Raw genomic sequence first — 20,286 nt, forward strand, 5'->3', positions numbered from 1 at the left:
CATAGAATTGATTTCCGTTCAAGGTTGGGGGGAGGGGCTATGCCCCCTGTCTCCCCTGTAGTTGCGCCACTGAACGTGCCCAGAAATACCACTAGCTACGGGAGGGGCGGACACCGAACAAGCGAAAAAAATACTAAAAGGCAAAGAGAAAATGCCGTGGAGCTCTGTGAAAGTACTGGCGCTCTGTTAAACAATATTATTGTCAGTCTGCAAAGAATTACGTAGATCTTAAAATCCCATTCCTTGCATCGAGTCTGGATTTCCAGTTAGTTGGCGCTGAACTGGCTACCTGACCGTAAAGCCCGCATCACACGGGACTGGATTTCCAGTAGGTATGCTCTAGTTGGCGCTGCACTTGCTATCAATTTGCTAGTTTTCGCCTCACACCATATTTATCAGCGTACTTGTCGATAGACTTTTGTTCCCATACGAGTGCAGTTGTAATGGCGCCGCGTGAGAAGTAAACAATGTATCACTTCACATTTTTAAAAGCCGATAATTATTCAACCGAGAGGAATAACGTTTCGTATAAAACATTATTAGGTACAAAACAATGGCGCTGGTTAAATACATACTTTACAACGTTTACTGTATACGTATGGAAGCATATTTTAGTTGTTTCAAATGTAAACACCGTGCACTCAGCATAGTCAACGCGTCTTTCATGCTGTATACGTTATACATTGCTGGAGTAACACTCGGAAACCACAGACAAAAAAGCTCTTTTGCACACTCACAGATTATCTTCACATGGCGAAACTTTGCTCTGATTGGCTGTTCCACAGAATCCCGTCGAGGAAAGCAAGTAGCAATTAGAACATGTCCTATTCCTCCAAACCAGTCAAGCAGTCAGCCAGGCGGCCATGATTGCAACCTAGAAAGTTAGTTCAGCGCCAACTAGGGCATTCCAACTAGAAATCCAGTTCCGTGTGATAGGGCCTTAAGTGATGGCTGCTTGACTGGTTCTGAGGAATAGGCCATGTTCCAATTGCTCCTTGCTTCCCTCGACTGGATTCTGTGGAACAGCCAATCAGAGCGAAGTTTGGCCATGTGAAGATAATCTGCGAGTTTGCCGAAGGAAAGTTTTTTGCCTGTGGTTTCCGAGTGTTGGTTGTTTTCTTCGCCTCTCGATAAAACAAATGATTGGCGTTCGTGTTCAGCTCGTTAGTTATATACAATACGATGAGATTTATACGTGACAAAATATGATTAGCCGATAATGAAAATCCTTATTTTTACAAGTGCTGATATATTTAGTTGAAAAAAAATATTGTTTTAATGGATGAATCCTGCGAATCTCGTGTATGAATATGGATACTCAAGTTCCTTAAAAAGCTTGTTCAAAGCAGATGGGTAGCCAGTCCAGCGCCAACTAGGATATTCCTACTGGAAATTCAGTTCCGTGTGATTCGGGATTTACTCGAAAACAGACGTTCTTTCGCATGATAATATGACGTGCAAAGTGCCGAGTTATAACAAAGTATGTGCAAGGCCATTTTATATAATTCGAAATGGTCAAAATCAGAACGTGTGTACCCCTTTCATCAAGTTATTTTGAAGGTATATACGAACTTTCAAAAAGAGACATTAAAATAGTCTCAGTATTGATTAATACCAGCTAAAGCGTCGTGGTGTTATAACCAAAGAACATGTGCATCATTTGTACGGTGTTGTTCTAGACCCTAATTATCTGCATCAGGCACGTAGACAGGGGGAGGGCTCGGGGGCTGAAGACCCCCTGAAACCCTGTCGTCAGAAGGGTGGGATGGAGAACGATCAGTGGCGTACATAAACCAGTTTTTAATGTTCTTTAAATAATTTACTTAAATTCTGGTTTAGAAGCTTGTATTCATAGTTTGCAATGAGCACTTACCCATAAACTAAGGGTAAAAATGTATGTGAAAGAAGTAGCTTTACTGCTGGTAAAAAGATACGCGGTAAGATGGAGAATAGTCACTGTTATACTCTGACTGAAAAGTACTCGTACAATTAAATTAATCTATAGTGACCACAAAAAGTAGCATTATCACACGGTGACCCAAAGCCAGACTACTGAAATTCGCTTGCAAATTCGTATCTGTTGTACTAAATGTTTTCTGTACCTTTTATCTTGAACGAAGTTACGAAACAAAAAGCTGTTAAACAAAAATGTGCAACATATGTCCTATCGCATTACTGTACTCTAAACTTACTATTATTGACTAACAATTTTGAACTACACCTACCTTTTCTCCTTGCCTTATTTAATTCAAAGATTTTGTTTCCCGATATTCGCATGTGGTGTCATCTAGCGGAAAAATTGTACTACTACACTGTCCCAGTTATCTTTCGAGCAAGCGAACGAAGGCAAGTCTCTGTGCAAGGAGTGACACGAGGCGGCTCCACCAATGAGCACGTGGGAGGAAAGGGAATGGGATTGCGTGGATGGGGGAGCGACTGGAATTACCAGCCTTCGTAGAAGCGTGTATTGCTTCGTTGTGCCCACTCGATTCCCCATCCCTACTGTGCCGCTATACGTGGCCTTGCTCCAGAGTATAGTTATAACTAGGGAAGGGATTTTAAAGTGCAGCACCGTTCCAAAAATATAGCTGTCTTCATACCGATCCTTTGAGATATGTATTTTAGGACATGGAATCCAGTAAAATGAACACACTTTGTTGCATCTCTTTTCGTGATATAGCACATTTATCACCTTTTTACCCTGTTTAATACTTCAGCACAGGCCCGTCTCGAAAACGGGACGGGACGAGACGGCTCGTGAAAAGTCTCGTCTCGTCTCGAAAGTCTCGAAAAAAATACAAACAAAATAATTAATCAGTTGCGAATATTTATTTACTCAGAGTAAAGGATATTCTTTGGAAACCCAAATCAGCGTCTATTACATAAAAAAAGGCTTTTTAGTTTTTATACTCTTCCGAAATCCAGTATTACTTCCATTTTTCAATGTATTCAAGCTTAGTAATTTTAAGCTGTAATAGTACTCCAGATAGAAGTACTTTGCTAAAATACCGATTCAGATATCTATCTGTAGAAAAATATTGTGTGAGAGAAGTATTCTCGATAATTTCTTTGAATGGAAAATTTATGAAAAATATTGTAAACCTGACGAAAATTACGAAAATTGCGGGCTTAGTTTGCTTTTCCATAGTAACGAAATGTATTATTTGTTTATCATTAAAGCAGCTTAAATATAAGTATTTAACGCCTTTAAAGTAAAAACTACTGCTATAACGCGCAGGGTGGTATTTGTAGGGGGGATTTCCCCCCTCTGGGTACTTATATCCCCCCTCTGCTTGAAAAATTTTATCCATGGGGGAAATTTTATATGGCATAAGGTCATTATCTCATGCTGTCCCTAGACAGTCAGTAGAATTTCCCCCCACTGGAAATTTCTTAAATACCGCACTGAACAGTCAAGTGAGACATACAATAGTTGTTATCTTCACAACACGATTATTCCCGCACAAGGAATAAGGAATATTCAACATAAAATCGTGCCATCTAAGGAACGGACCTAAAGCAATTTTTGTAGTCTTCTCATGGAAGGAATAAAATGGAGCAAGAAAACACCTGAATTCTGTGAGGAAATGTAATCAATTTGTGGCATAACGTCCCTGGGTGATCGTTATCCTCTCCTGCTTGTCGCGGCGCTTCGGCACGAAAGATTGCATTTATTACTGTTGGTTCGTTTGCAAGCGACGCTTCTCGCTTCTCGGCTGTTCTGTGTTGTTTGTCGCATAGGTCAGACCGAAGTAAGAAGTGACCAGACCAAAGTAACAACCTATGTCAATTTCCGAACCTAAGTAGCACGACCAGCTGCACGTGTCGCTGGGAAAAGTTATTTTTTATCACTGCCCATATCAACATCTCATTTCTAATTAATTTTTGCGTAGGTTAAGCATTCTCTCTCCATATTTCTGGATGTTCCAACATTTCTTCGATTCCTTAGTAAGCTCTTTCGAGTTATGTCCGTAACGAATTTGCCCAGACTATAGCCTCGTGTTGCAGGTATCTTTACTTGCAAAATCCTGAAATTTCCTCAACAACTGCTACCCCAAGGGCTTCCTTCCATTCATCCTTGCGCCAAACGATGTGGAGGTAGCCACTGCCATTGTTTAGTGTAGGTCCTCTTCCAGCCTTATTGGGAACAATCGTCATAAAATTCTCGCCAGCACAAACAGTTCATTCATTATGACCCCTCTTCTGAAAATCAACAGCTTCATACTCAGTACTGGTTGCCAGTGGCGGCTCGTGGTGAACCAAAGTGGAGGGGCGATAGCTCACAAATTTGCTCTATTGATTTGCTTTATTTTACTTCTCCTTTTGCTCCACATTTGCCTAATTTGCGAAGATGGGTATGAGTGATATGAAATTGATGAATGCACACTCACAAACCTCCATGCCCAGGCCGGGATTCGACGGGCCGCGTCGTAGCGCGATGTGCTAACCACTCCGTCACGAGGGCCGGCACAAATTTGCTCTACTAGTAATGCGAGTTTAAATGATGAATTTCGTATAACAGCCAACGTGATAAGAAATGTATACGTTCGTGTTTACCGAATATCATGTTTTACACGTTTGCACATATTATAATAAATTAATAATTATTTAACAGTAATGCGAAGAAGATGGAAGAAGAAATAGAATTCTAACAGATTTAGTCGTTTAACAGAGGGGAAAATTCAGAAGAAGGGATATGAATTTTTACACAACTTGATAAGCACAATGACGAATATTTACGTGCATTGAACGTGAAAGTTTCTAGTAAAAAATTTAAACAGAAAAAGTTTCCTGTCCCACATGACTAATTGATATGTGAAATAGGGTACCAAAATAAATATCTTACTGGAAAGGTGATATCTGCGTTACCAGAAACTCTAAAGTAAAAACTTCAAACTTACCAGAAATCTTCAAACATGCTTGTAACTGAAATTCACCCTTCTGTCCTTCAACGCGAAATTTGCGAGTGAACTCACGACCTCCCTTCTTTGACACTTATTCTAGATTCAAATTCGGCCTAGGTTTTTTATGTTTATTTTTCATCCAGACTTCTGGTAGAAAAACTTCGCACCAACAATTTCTCCACACTGTTCATCGCGACAAAAGCACAACTACATCACACAAGTACCGAAAAAGCTTCACTTTTCCATGGAAAACGAAGAAACAAGTGTCAAAACTATCGTCTTCCCATCCGGTCATTTTATTGCTTCGGGGTAGCCAGACAATTTTGCCAAATTTCAAGAAATTTGTAGTTCACAGGTTCCTGTAGCGGTTCTTGGTGAGTTTAATTGACGAGTTTCTAATTTATTTAACATCCGCCTTGAAAAGAAATTGGACAACTTTCTCACATTATCAGGATTTTTTTTTTCAAACGTGCTAATCAAAACATGTAATTAAATCTACATGATGTACTCCACATCATTGTAATCCAAATGTACTTTTCACTAAACTCAGAAAAAATACAACGCATACGAGGGCCACTATTTATATTTTGAGCCTTGGCAACATTGATTGAAGTTAGGCGCGATTTGACGTTTGCACGGAATCGTCTGGCATTATTGACCATAACATACTTCAAATGTTTTGTCAATAGCTTCATTTGTGTTGTTTATGTTGCCTTGGAGATTGCGCGACAACAATAAAATGGAATTAACTCGTGAACATTTTCGTGGGATGATTTTTTTACGATTTTCGACGTGGATTATCAAGACAAGAGTGCATCGATCAACTTACTTCCACATTTGGCGATGAAGCCCCATCCTTTGCCACTGTGAAACGCTGGTATAACGAATTTAATCGTGGCCGCCATTCGCTCACCGACGAGAATCGCGAAGGTCGTCCAAAATCAGTTGTTGTTCAAGAAAACATTGATGCTGTGCAAAACCTAATACTGCAAGATCGTCATGTAACATTCTGTGAGATTGAGGCAACCATAGGCATTAGTTCCACCAGCATATAGAAAATATTACATGATCATTTAGCTGTGAGAAAGGTATGTTCTCGTTAGATCCTACACAATTTGACAAAAACTCAAAAAGATGCTCGCGTCAATTGGTGCAAACAAATGCTCAATAAATACAATCGTGGTGCTTCAAAAGACGTATATAAGATTGTAACAGGTGACGAATCATGGATGTATGCATATGAGCCGGAACGTAAACAGCAATCGACTGTATGGGTGTTTCAAGATGAACCCAATCCAACAAAAGTTGTTCGCGCTCGAAGCACATCGAAGCAAATGGTCGCCTGTTTTTTCGGGAAAACTGGTCATGTGGCAACTGTAGAACGTAGAGGAACGTAGAATGGTCAACTCTGAATGGTACACAACAATTTGTTTGCCAGAGATCTTCGGTCAAATACGGAAAACAAACAAACGCCGTCGGATCATTCTTCATCAAGACAATGCCAGCTGTCACACATCTCGTCTAACAACCGACTTTATGAACAGTCAAAAAATCGAAATGATGGGTCATCCGCCGTACAGTCCTGATTTGGCACCCAATGACTTCTTCTTGTTCCCGAATGTCAAGAATAAATTGCGTGGACAACGATTTTCGTCGGCGGAAGACTCCGTTGATGCTTTCAAAAACCATATTATGGAGGTGTCTCAAGAAGATTGGAAAAACTGCTTTGACAAATGGTTCGAACGAATGCAAAAGTGTATTGACCATAAAGGAGAATACTTCGAGAAACAATAAAGCAGTTTTCAATGCCAAATTCCTGTTTTTTCATTGCTAGGCTCAAAATATAAATAGTGACCCTCGTATATGCGATACTTTTGCGTGTAACAAGAATCTATAGCAGACTTCCGCGGCTAGCATACCGCATTACAAAGCCAAGGCACCTGGTTTCGAATCCCGGCATGGGTATGTGTGTTCTTTGTGAGTTCCCCTCCATCAATTTCATTATATCATCACTCCTCCTCATCGTCGTGATTACCGAAAAGTAGCAGAAAGCGACGGTAAATAACAAAAATCAAGCAAGAGTCTGTACATTTTCAGTTACCGATATTCTCTTTCCTCATTGGAAATTGCATTGCGTAATTTATTGCTCTACTCTTATGTCATAAGTGAGTAAGATTATGGAATACAGAATGAATTTTTTCAACGGTTCGTAATTTTTTTTTATGTTAACTTCATTGCTTCTGGCAACTCTTCATTGTTTACCGTTCTCCGGAGAGAGGGCCAGTTTCGCCTAGGGGGTTGGTTTCGGACGACAAACCCTCCGTCCTCCCAGCCACAGATCCCGCGCGTGTTATTCCCTCAGTTCCCTCGCCTCTTTCCCCTCGCGACCGTGCCTGAGAATGTTCTACGTCTCGTAAAGTGGGAGGACGGCGCCCCGCCAGATTTCTCTCGAAGTTCCGTATTCCCCCGCACGGTGGCGTTCAAACTTCGCAATTGTCGCGGAAGAAGAATACAGAACCGACTAACCAACGATCTATAAGCAATGGAATATTTGCAATTCAGGCAATGTAAAAGCTAATATATAAATGTTAATGTAATGTTTGTTCACTTGTGGTTACACACGGCAGTGCGGCGTCCATATCGTCCTTATGAGCGGCCGCCCCTGCTGGTTGCAAACTCTAAAGATTTCGCACCAAAAACCTGGTAATAGGCCAGTATAGTTAGATACTCTGCGTTGACGTAAAGAATCTATATTGCCTGAAGTCAAAGGAGTAAAAAGCGACATGCAAGAGGCAAGAAGCGACGCCTGCCACTTGGAAATGAACCCTCAGTAATAAATATAACCTTCAGAACCGAAGCGACATGAGCGAAAGGTGTCGCTTGTCGCATTCGTGTCGCTCGGACTTGACCGTTTTCTAATGTAGTGCATCGTGTCGCCTCTGTCCGTTGGTAGCGCATGCATGGGGAAAGCCTGCTTAGAGACTAAAGGAGCTTGTGTCGCTTGTCGCTTGTCGCTTCGGTGTGAAACCCTTGTATCGCTTGGGGATTCCACCGATCGAACGCAGGATTGCACGGCGTCTCATGCCGCCACGGTGTGCAATATTGCTGTTGATGGGCTATTTCCCAAGCAGCATGTGTCGCGTGTCGCTTCGGTTTGAACTCTCCCTTACATGAAACCTTGCAACCGAAGCAACGCAACAAACTGCTCGGGGTCGATTGTCGCTTCCGTGTTGAACGGATTAGACCGTTTTCTGAATACCGTGCGTCATGTTGCCTCGGACTGTGAATGCTTGCTAATAAACTGAAGTTGCCTGTGTCACGTGTGAACTACCATGTCGCTTGTCACTTCGTTCTGAACGCTCCCTCAAGAGAGGTTGCAGACCAAAGCGACACGCGACAGGCGAGAAGCGACAAGCAACAGCTTGGAATCGAACACTCAGTAAATGTGACCTCCCGAACCAAAGTATCACGACCAGGTGTTCGTGTTCTTTATAGCTGAAACTTAATATCGTGCATAGTGTAGCCTCGGTCTGTTATTTGGTAGTGCATATTATGGGGTGAATATTTGCCTATATACGGAAGCGGCTCGTGTGCCAGGGGTGTCTTGGAGTTGAACGACATTGGGAGTGTCACTATTCATCTTAGCGACCCCGAAAACTATTGATTCCACACTAATATGGGTATTTTTTAAATTTTTTTACATGTCACCCCCTTCCCACCCACCCCACCCCTAGGGGTGCCAGGGGTGTCTTGGAGTTGTACGACATTGGGAGTGTCACTATTCATCTTAGCGACCCCGAAAACTATGAATTCCATACTAATATCGGTCGTTTTACATATCACCTCCTTCGCACATCCACCCTTAGGGGTGCCAGCGGTGTCTTGGAGTTGTACGACATTGGGAGTGTCACTACTCATCTTAGCGACCCCGAAAACTATTGATTCCACACTAATATGGGTATTTTTTTAATTTTTTTACATGTCACCCCCTTCCCACCCACCCCACCCCTAGGGGTGCCAGGGGTGTCTTGGAGTTGTACGACATTGGGAGTGTCACTATTCATCTTAGCGACCCCGAAAACTATGAATTCCACACTAATATCGGACGTTTTACATGTCACCCCCTTCCCACCCACCCCACCCCTAGGGGTGCCAGGGGTGTCTTGGAGTTGAACGGCATTGGGAGTGTCACTATTCATCTTAGCGACCCCGAAAACTATTGATTCCACACTAATATGGGTCTTTTTTACATGTCACCCCTTCCCTTCCCACCACACCCCTAGGGGTGCCAGGGGTGTCTTGGAGTTGAACGGCATTGGGAGTGTCCCTATTCATCTTATCGACCCCGGAAACTATGGATTCCACACTAATATCGGTCGTTTTCGATTATTTTTAAATGTCACCCCTTCCCACCCCCACCCCTAGGGGTGCCAGGGGTGTCTTACCCCCATAGTATTTCTTTCCAGAGTGTAGTTCATATGTGTACTAAGTTTGGTCACCGTTAATGTCACCAATTAGCTTAGCGACTCCAAAAACTATGGATTCGGCAGTAATCTTAGCAATTTTTGACATTTTAATTTTCACCCCCTCTCAACCCCTATCCCGATAGGTGATGAATTTGGAGATGAACGGCATTAGGAGTGTTGCTATTCAACTTAGAGACCCCGAAAACTATAGGTTCCACACTAATATCGGTCGTTTTCGATTATTTTTACATGTCACCCCCTCCCCACACCCACCTCCAGGGACTCACAGTATTTCTTTCGAGATTTCAAGTGATACGCGTACCAAGTTTGGTTGAAATCGCTCCCGGCGTTCGAGAGTTATGCCGGAACAAACATACACACATACACACATACACACACACACACACATACAACCATTTTTATATATTACATTAATGTCCTTATGGTTAACGAACCTTATTTATTCTCACTATACAGTGAACAAGATATTTTAAGGTTTTACCCACTTTCGGGAATAATATTTTGTGATGTCTTCCAGTTTTAACTTTTGTTGGCATAATATCCTGCATTACTTTTACGAGACGAGACGAGACAAAACGAGACGAGACGGGATAGAACCCTTCGAGACGAGACACGAGACGAGACGAGACAGACCAAAGTCTCGTTTCGTCTCGTGGCCAACACTAACCAATATATATATAAGTGTGGGGCGTTACCCCCACACCCCAATACGCCTTCATGGCGTGGTGCTAAGCACAGGGGAGCACTTTACTTTTTCTTTTACTTTTATAATTGTCATGAAATATATATCAATTATTAAATAATTAAGTAATTTTAGTTAATTAATTAATTTGCTACATTTATGAACTAGCAAATTAATTCCTTTAACAACTGGTTCAAAATGTCAAGAAATATTTTAAATAGCTAAATGTGACATTTTATTTAATTATGACTTTTTATTAATAATGATAATTAAATTTTCATAATTTTATTGGGTGTTATGTTTCTATAATGGTGTAAATCTATTAATGGTCTCTTGAAAGGAAATATTTCCTTATCATAGTTGTAGCTAGAGATTTCAGTGCCCAGGATGAGAATAGATTTTTCGCAACCCCTGCACCGAATTTGTACCACCCCCCTACCTAGATGTAGCTGGTATACTTAGACATTGTAGAAACTTTATGTACTTACCCTTTTCCATTGAATCCGACGAAAAGAAAACTTAAAATTCAAGAAATGTGGCTAATAAGAGGACAGTCGGTTGTGCATCCCACATCATCTTTTTTCAAGCAGTGTGTGTTATTGTTCAAATCTGTAAACTCGATTGCAAATTAAAGATAACTAGGTGGAGGGACAAGAAAATGAGAAACTTTAAGAAGACATTAATTTCCTATTAAATTAACATGTAAGTGCTGTGTTTTATTCCCGACGACAGGAGGTGAGACATGAAGGAGAAGTAAAAGGTCGGTGTAATTTCTGAGAGAGAGAGAGAGAGAGAGAGAGAGAGAGAGAGAGAGAGAGAGAGAGAGAACAAGAGATGTATGCAACATTCAAACACGGGCAGACATCATTCTTTGTTCTTCCTTCTTTGTATGTGTTTATCTTATTGTTCTGAGTAAAGTATGTTTGAAGTCAAAACTAATTGCCTATCTTTGTTGTTATGACACAAACTCTTACCCTCGGAAAATTTTGATGGGGGGGGGGGATTTTAATAGAATGAGGTGGAAGGTGGGAGACCCTCCTTTTACCATGGGAATTCGTACCCTGAATGTGACCACCAACGCTATGGAACGATCCTTAGAATGAAGAACGTGACTGAATGTGAATTAAGCAAAAAAAAAAAAGAGGACATTTTCTCATCAAGACAGCAGTTCGAAAAAGGCCAGAACAGGGAGCAAAAATGGAACATTTAGTAGCTCCCCATAAATGGTTATAAAACTAAAATTACTAAATATAGTAGACTGCAGACTTCTGGAGTCTCCTCTCTCCAGAAACAACACATTCATTTATGAAACGAAAATCGAAATTCTTGCAAAATCTTAAAGATTGCCCATGTTACTTTTGTAGGTTTTTACAGGTTTGCATTAAAAGAAATCATGGCTCGAGGGGGGGGGGGCATGGCTCCCTTGACCCCCTTGGGTACGGGCCTGCTTCAGCACCTTTTTTCCTTCCTTTTCTTTCATGTTTTGTTAAAAAATTGGACAGAAAAATAATTATTTTTACTCTTCTTGAGCAGCTACATAAAATCCTATAGTCTCAGTTTGTAGAGCAGAACGAGAGCTATAAAGTGGTATAATGTAATCATTGCAGCCTCAATAGTTCTCAAGATAATGTAGCAAAACCCGCGGAGAGAAAACACGAACTTCAACAAAACCTATTCGGCAGATCCACCGTTCTCTCTGCGGTCCGCGCGCATTATATATACAGAAGGCGCAGAAAAGAGAGCATTGAATAAAGGCATTTTGTCAGCACGCCTCTTTGCACCTTTTTGAAAAATAATCAGAACCTTTTTCTCCTTTTCCCAACTATAATTTTGCACCTTAAAATCCTTTCCTCCATTAGAAGAAAGGAAAGAGATAGGGAAGACAATAAAGAGAGGGTGAGAGAAACGGAAGAAAGAGACAGACAGAGGGAAAGAAATAAAGGATGAACGAGAGAGAGATCCACATTATTTTGCATTTTTGTAATTTAACGTCGCTTTTCTGCAACTTTTCGACATCGCTACGATGTGAGATCATTCGATGAAATTGATGAGATCGGCTCACGGACAGATTTGTGCCTTAAAAAGCTGCATAAAATAACGAAAGCGAAAAAAAAAATAGAAAAATTCTACTCACGCAATTGTTCTTTGTAACTGCCTCTCGTTGCACCAATGAATGCAACGAACGAGATGATGACGAAGCGTCCAAGAACCATATCCATTTCTCGATCCTCTCCAGTAACAGACACTTGAACACTGTTTCCTGGAGACTATGGTCCTTGTTTCTCAACAGTTGTGGGGGCAAGGGGGGACACGCGCTGGAACTGGTTCCCACAAGGTCGTAATGCCAAGTTCAGGAAAGCAACATGCTAATATAAATTGGTGATCACCATCTTCCTTAAGGAAACTCACTTTCTCAGTGTCGGCTTCAGCTATGAAATATTAAGCAGTACACTGGTGAGTTAAAAACTAGTCGACAACAATTAAGTTGATCATTGACTTTCTTTAGTCTATGTGTAATTCAAATTAAAATATTTCATTTGTCTTGGACGAGGTAAACCTTCTGTTCTACCTACTAACATTTGCCATTAAGTGCAGTAAGCATGCAGGTTATACAGGGTGTCCCAGTTTAAATTAGCCCGGCTCTGATGAACAGTTAGATGCCAAGGATCATGAAAACAAATGAATGTGTGTACTGATGACCTTGAGTACCTACCAATGTTCACGTTACAATGGATTATTCCATTTTACTTGTGCATTATAGCCGTCATTTGCCTCATAGACAAATGTCTCTGAGCCGAGCTACTTTTAACTGGGACAACCAGTATTTCTAATATGCACTATGATACAACAAATATAAAAACACAATAATGAAACAATAATAATAGTTCTATTCAGTAGCGACAATAGGACTCCCACAAACTCCGCTGTGCGGGTAGAGGGGCGATTTAAAGAAGTTCTCAAATATTTGGTTACATACCACAGTCACCTTTGAATTCCTAACGTCACCTCTAGATGACACTTTAAGAAAATAAAGATGTATTTTGAAGACACGATGAGTGAATTCTCATGGCCGTTCTCTACATCTCTTGAAAACATGAAAAGGGCTGTTTGAGGAGTAAACCAAGATGGCGCAGAAGGTGAAAGAAGATTCTTTCTTGTCTATCATAACAATTTCTTAAACATTTTCAAGAAGATAAGAATATTTTCATTACGCTAACGTGGTAAACGTGAAAGAATCTTGGACCGGACAGAGATATCGTATTCACATGGTCTCGATTTTGAGATAGCTCTTGAGCTGAAAATAGCACATGTAGGCTTTCACTGTTGAGCTTGAGGTAGTTCCTGAGCTGAGAATTTCACATGGTCTCTGCTGAGTTTGACGCAGTTCTTGAGCTGAGAATTTCACATGTAGATTGTCTCTGCTGAGCTTAAGGTAGCTCTTGGGCTGAGAAGGTTACATGTAGACTGTCTCTGCTGAGCTTGAGGTAGCTCTTGGGCTAAGAATTTCAAATGTAGATTGTCTCTGCTGACCTTGAGGTAGCTCTTGGGCTGCGAAGGTCATATGTAGATTGTCTCTGCTGAGTTTGAGGTAGTTCTTGGGCTGAGAATTTCACATTTAAATTGTCTCTGCTGAGCTTAAGGTAGCTCTTGGGCTGCGAAGGTTACATGTAGACTGTCTCTGCTGAGCTTGAGGTAGCTCTTGTGCTGAGAATGTCACAGGCAGATTGTCTCTGCTGAGCTTCAGTTAGCTCTTGGGCTGAGAATATCACATGTAGACTGCGTTTGCTGAGCTTGACGTAGCTCTTGAGCTGAGAATGTCACATGTAGGCTGTCTCTGCTGAGCTTGAGGTAGCTCTTGTGCTGAGAATTTTACATGGTCTCTTCTGAGCTTGAGGTAGCTTTTGGGCTCAGAGTTTCACATATAGACTGTCTTTGCTGAGCTTGAGGTAGCTCTTGGGCTAAGAATGTCACATGTAGACTATATCTTCTGTGATTGAGGTAGCTCTTAGGCTGAGAATGTCACATGTAGATTGTCTCTGCTGAGCTTGAGGTAGCTTTTGGGCTGCAAAGGTCACATGTAGACTGTCTCTGCTGAGCTTGAGGTAGCTCTTGGGGTTAGAGAGTGTCACATGTAGACTGCCTCTGCTGAGCTTGAGGTAGCTCTTGGGTTGAGTATGTAACATGTAGACTGTGTCTGCTGAGCTTGAGGTAGCTCTTGGGTTGAGAATGTCACATGTAGACTGCCTTTACTGAGCTTGATGTAGCTTTTGGTCTGCAAAGGTCGCATGTAGACTTTCTCTGCTGAGCTTGAGTTAGTTCTTGGGCAGAGAATTTAACATGTAGACTGTCTCTGCTGAGCTTGAGGTAGCTCTTGTGCAGAGAGTGTCACATGTAGACTGCCTTTGCTAAGCTTGAGGTAGCTTTTGGTCTGCAAAGATCACATGTAGACTGTCTCTGCTGAGCTTGAGTTAGTTCTTGGGCTGAGAATTTAACATGTAGACTGTCTCTGCTGAGTTTGAAGTAGCTCTTGGGCTGAGAAGGTCACATGTAGATTGTCTCTGCTGAGTTTGAGGTAGCTCTTGGGCTGATAATTTAACATGTAGACTGTCTCTGCTGAGCTTGAGGTAGCTCTTGTGCAGAGAGTATACACATGTAGACTGCCTCTGTTGAGCTTGAGGTAGCTCTTGGGCTGAGTATGTAACATGTAGACTGTGTCTGCTGAGATTGAGGTAGCTCTTGGGCTGAGAATATCACATGTAGGCTGTCTCTGCTGAGCTTGAGGTAGCTCTTGTGCAGAGAGTATCACATGTAGACTGCCTCTGCTGAGTTTGAAGTAGCTCTTGGGCTGAGTATGTAACATGTAGACTGTGTCTGCTGAGTTTGAGGTAGCTCTTGGGCTGAGAATTTAACATGTAGACTGTCTCTGCTGAGCTTGAGGTAGCTCTTGTGCAGAGTATCACATGTAGACTGCCTCTGTTGAGCTTGAGGTAGCTCTTGGGCTGAGTATGTAACATGTAGACTGCCTTTGCTGATCTTGAGGTAGCTCTTGAGCTGAGAATGTCACATGTAAGCTGTCTCTGCTGAGCTTGAGGTAGCTCTTGTGCTGAGAATGTCACAGGCAGATTGTCTCTGCTGAGCTTGAGTTAGCTCTTGGGCTGAGAATATCACATGTAGACTGCGTTTGCTGAGCTTGACGTAGCTCTTGAGCTGAGAATTTCACATGGTCTCTTCTGAGCTTGAGGTAGCTTTTGGGCTGAGAATTTCTCATATAGACTGTCTTTGCTGAGCTTGAGGTAGCTCTTGGTCTAAGAATATCACATGTAGACTGTATCTTCTGTGATTGAGGTAGCTCTTAGGCTGAGAATGTCACATGTAGATTGTCTCTGCTGAGCTTGAGGTAGCTTTTGGGCTGCAAAGGTCACATGTAGACTGTCTCTGCTGAGCTTGAGGTAGCTCTTGGGGTTAGAGAGTGTCACATGTAGACTGCCTCTGCTGAGCTTGAGGTAGCTCTTGGGTTGAGTATGTAACATGTAGACTGTGTCTGCTGAGCTTGAGGTAGCTCTTGGGTTGAGAATGTCACATGTAGACTGCCTTTACTGAGCTTGATGTAGCTTTTGGGCTGCAAAGGTCACATGTAGACTGTCTCTGCTGAGCTTGAGGTAGCTCTTGGGGTTAGAGAGTGTCACATGTAGACTGCCTCTGCTGAGCTTGAGGTAGCTCTTGAGTTGAGTATGTAACATTGTAACTAATTAGGTGGGTGTCCAAATAATTACGATCTCGTTTGCCCAATTATAATTTTAGGTACAGTTTTTTCTAGGATAAATATGTACTGCAGTCTGTAAGTTGCGACACGTGGTCAAATTTATTATATTAACCCACGCAACGAAGAGATGGCTAATATTTTCTTATGAACAACAAATACATCAATATAACATTTCTCTTGACGAAACCAGCGTCTATTCAATGGTTTAAACTCTCCCCGAAGGTATTACAATAGACTAGATCAAACTTAACATTTATACCCAATATAAAACAACTTCAATGCATTTTTCCCATTTAACCAATCCTAATTTGACAAATTATATTATATACAATTCTGTACAAATGTTACTTTTTAAAAGTTAGAAACGTCTAATCATTGCATTGACATTGGCATACACATGACATTTTAGAGAAAACCCTATTTTCTGGTGCTCTTACATGTTTTGCTAAGGTATGTAGTGTACCTATTTAACCCCAACAGTGTCGACTCGAAATTACGTAAGTGCATTCCTTTTTTCTTGTGCCAAATTAGTACCAATTATAGCCCAATGCGCCTTGCGTAAACAAAAAGTGGAACCGAACGTCACACCACATTACTATGAGGGCAACCGCGACGTTGTCGTGAAATTGCGAAGGAAACAACTAAAATCCCTTTTTGTTTGCGTTCTTTTTACAATCTCTCTTGATATTTCGACTTGCAATTTTTAATCCAGCGCAACAAGTACATTCGTCCGACGACACTTCACTATTCACTATCGAATGGCCATAAAAGTATATACCTCAATAATGAAACAATTGGACTGCGTGGTTTCTTGGTGGTGGTGACCTAGAGAGCCAAACGTCGCCTTCCTACTGGTCCTTATCCACATACGATCAAACTTCCTGTGCTGCGACTTGTGTCCTTTTCCTCGAACTTCTCCAATTGCGTCTTCATCGTACGTGTTCCACTTCGTCCGTGAAAGAACAAGGATCAAAATCGCCAACAGTCAAAAGGGCTTCGCGTAGTCATCACCGCTACTTGCTACCATCTCTCGAAACACCAACTCTCTCACATATTGTTCACATGCAGTCCCAAAAAGGCAAGTTCTTGTCGAGTTTGAGAGATAAAGAAAGCCACTGTACCGAAGGTCAACGGAGTAGGAGTAGGTATGTCTTGCCAAATGTGCCCACGCTTCCATCACGTCGAGACTACTCCTTCGCAACTGGTCCTTCGCAAACTGCTCGTTCGCAAACTGGTCCTTCGCAAAACTGCTTCACAACTACACCTTCGCAAAAACTGCCTTTCCTTCGATGCGAAATCGCGTAAACCAAGAAATGCCACTGAGGGCCTCTAGCGGCAATTCGACCAACTAGCCCTAATAATAGGCAGACGCAAGGCGTACCGAAGTGATGAGGAAGAATGTGAGGCTTTTCTACGCGATAATACAACGTAATACTTTTATTACTGATCTGCGTAGCAAAGGTCACATGTAAACTGTCTATGCTGAGCTTGATTAGCTCTTGGGGTTAGAGAGTCACATGTAGACTGCCTCTGTTGAGCTTGAGGTAGCTCTTGGGCTGAGTATGTAACATGTAGACTGTGTCTGCTGAGCTTGAGGTAGCTCTTGGGTTGAGAATGTTCACATGTAGACTGCCTTTGCTGAGCTTGAGGTAGCTTTTGGTCTGCAAAGGTCACATGTAGGCTGTGGGCCTCCCCCGTGGCGCAGTGGTAGCGTCATTGCCTTGTAATCAAAGGGTCCCGGGTTCGTTACCCGGCGGAGGCACAAGTGGTTCGGATCCCACTTTAAACTGTAGGTCCAGTCCCGATTAGCCTTACTGTGCATAAAGTGGACTTAAAACACCAACTCAAAACAAACCAAACCAAACATGTAAACTGTCTCTGCTGAGCTTGAGTTAGCTCTTGGGGTTAGAGAATGTCACATGTAGACTGCCTTTGCTGAGCTTGAGGTAGCTCTTGGTTTGAGAATGTCACATGTAGACTGCCTTTGCTGAGCTTGAGGTAGTCTGCAAAGGTCACATGTAGACTGTCTCTGCTGAGCTTGAGTTAGCTCTTGGGGTTAGAGAGTGTCACATGTAGACTGCCTCTGTTGAGCTTGAGGTAGCTCTTGGGCTGAGTATGTAACATGTACACTGTGTCTTGTGAGCTTGAGGTAGCTCTTGGGTTGAGAATGTCACATGTAGAATGCCTTTGCTGAGCTTGAGGTAGCTCTTGGGCTGAGAAGGTCACATGTAGATTGTCTCTGCTGAGTTTGAGGTAGCTCTTGGGCTGAGAATTTAACATGTAAACTGTCTCTGCTGAGCTTGAGGTAGCTCTTGTGCTGAGAATGTCACACGTAGACTGTCTCTGCTAAGCTTGATGTAGCTCTTGGGCTGAGAATGTCTCATGTAAACTGTCTTTGCTGAGCTTGAGGTAGCTCTTGTGCTGAGAATTTCACACGTAGACTGTCTCTGCTAAGCTTGATGTAGCTCTTGGGTTGAGAATGTCACATGTAGATTGTCTTTTCTGAGCTTGAGGTAGCTCTTGGGCAGAGAAGGTCACATGTAGATTGTCTCTACTGAGTTTGAGGTAGCTCTTGGGCTGAGAATGTCTCATGTAAACTGTCTTTGCTGAGCTTTAGGTAGCTCTTGTGCTGAGAATGTCACACGTAGACTGTCTCTGCTAAGCTTGATGTAGCTCTTGAGTTGAGAATGTCACATGTAGATTGTCTTTGCTGAGCTTGAGGTAGCTCTTGGGCTGAGAATTTAACATGTAAACTGTCTCTGCTGAGCTTGAGGTAGCTCTTGGGCTGAGAAGGTCACATGTAGACTATGTTTGCTGCCATTGAAGTGCCTTTTGGGTTAAGAATATGGCATGTAGACTGTATCTGCTGAACTTGAGTTAAGGATAGTTTATCCTGACGGAATTAGTAAAGGCGGCCGTTCAGAATCATTTTCATGCATTTGGCAGCATCATTATTTAAGAAGAAATTGCTGAAGGTACGTACGTCAAAGCCAGACTCACTCTTTCTCCGGGTGCAAGAATTATTGGTCGATTTTTAATCCCATATTATCATTTCCAGGCATTTACTTTATGAAAAATTTCATTATGACAGACATTTTTAGATATTAATAGGAATTGCCATTTTGATGGGTAAAATGAAAGATTATATCGAACACACCAAATTGCTTAAGTAAATATAATGAACATACAGGGGGTACCAAAAAATATATACACACTTTGAATGATTGTAACGTCAGTTTTTTTTAAACACAGGTTATTTTCAAACTTTAAATAATATTTTACCTCGTCAATGTCTGTTTTCAAACTGATGACTGTTCTGTCCCAGGCACTGCTGGAAACGCGAAGAAATGGAATCGCCAACATCAAGAATAATTTCGTTCGGAATTTTTACATATTGTAGTTTAATCCCTGCCTTCAATTCGTCAACCTTTGCCGAAACTTTATATTTTATGCATCCCTGTACATGAAGTCTAGTGGCGTGAAGTGTGGTGTAAGCACTTCCTGCAATCCATCTAATCGGCATCATTCACAAAACTGCACTCTCCGGCCCACATCATCTGCACTGAGAGCATGTACTCTTCTTGGATTGTAACACTTCCATTACCAGTGCTTCATAATGAAACGGACGCTTGATTTTGAAATTCCTATCTCACGGACCATTTGTCGCACAGATTTTCTTGAACTCTGGAGATGCTTTTTCATCAACTTTTCTTGCTTTGTGTGGTTTGTCGATGTCTGCGGACTTCCGGAACATTTCTTGTTGAACAGTTCCATCTGCTTTAATTCAACTGGTGGTAATTTGCGTTTAAGTGGATTTACACGAAGTTCTCTCCTAAACTGTATTCGCACTAAATCTTCGTTTTCAAACTTCCAGTAGCACTTTAGGATAGATTAATTTTGTTCAAAGCTTAGTCTGACTTTATCCATTACTTCAAATTGATTAAACATGAAAAGGTCAGAAAATTATGTGAGTTATCAGCTGTTAAAGTGTGTATACATTTTTTTGGCACCCCCTGTATTTAAGAAAAAAACTTGCACCAGTGGTACATCGGAAATGAAAAGAAGAAAACCTATTTTTATTAGCTTCCCATAGTTCTTGGCTTGAACCTTCAATATATTCTACTAATTGCTCTTAGGTAACAATACGAAATATATAAGTTGTGACAATGCTTATATTGTGATTGTTTAGGACAACTGTAGTTCAGACTAAGGACAAAAATCTTTGATTTTTTAAGACCTCTGAAAAATGTTGATTATAAAGCCCACGTATATTGTATGCCCCAGGCCCTGCCTACAATATAAATGGAAATTAACAAGTTCTGGATGAAACTTTCCTCTCGCGCTCTCAAGTCAGTCGTAAAAAATTGGCAAAAGGCCAACCAAGATGCAATTCGACAGTGTCCCAAGTAAAGAGTAAAACATTTCGTCCGTTCTTTCAAGAACGCAACT

At 41.6% G+C, this 20,286-nt stretch overlaps 1 protein-coding gene across 1 annotated transcript in view; it reads right to left on the reverse strand.

Annotated features, from left to right (window-relative positions):
* LOC145993943 (protein takeout-like) overlaps positions 1-12,335 on the reverse strand; it is a 107,337-nt gene extending 95,002 nt beyond the window's left edge. Inside the window, exon 1 of the mRNA XM_083129910.1 lies at positions 12,208-12,335. Coding sequence (XP_082986036.1) covers positions 12,208-12,292 — 85 coding nt within the window. The 5' untranslated portion in view covers positions 12,293-12,335. The remainder of the gene's footprint in view (positions 1-12,207) is intronic.
* Between the last annotated feature and the right edge of the window lie 7,951 nt (positions 12,336-20,286).

The sequence above is a fragment of the Lepisma saccharinum genome, chromosome 10, assembly GCF_977018435.1.
Source record: "Lepisma saccharinum chromosome 10, izLepSacc3.1, whole genome shotgun sequence".
Taxonomy (NCBI): Eukaryota; Metazoa; Arthropoda; class Insecta; order Zygentoma; family Lepismatidae; genus Lepisma; species Lepisma saccharinum.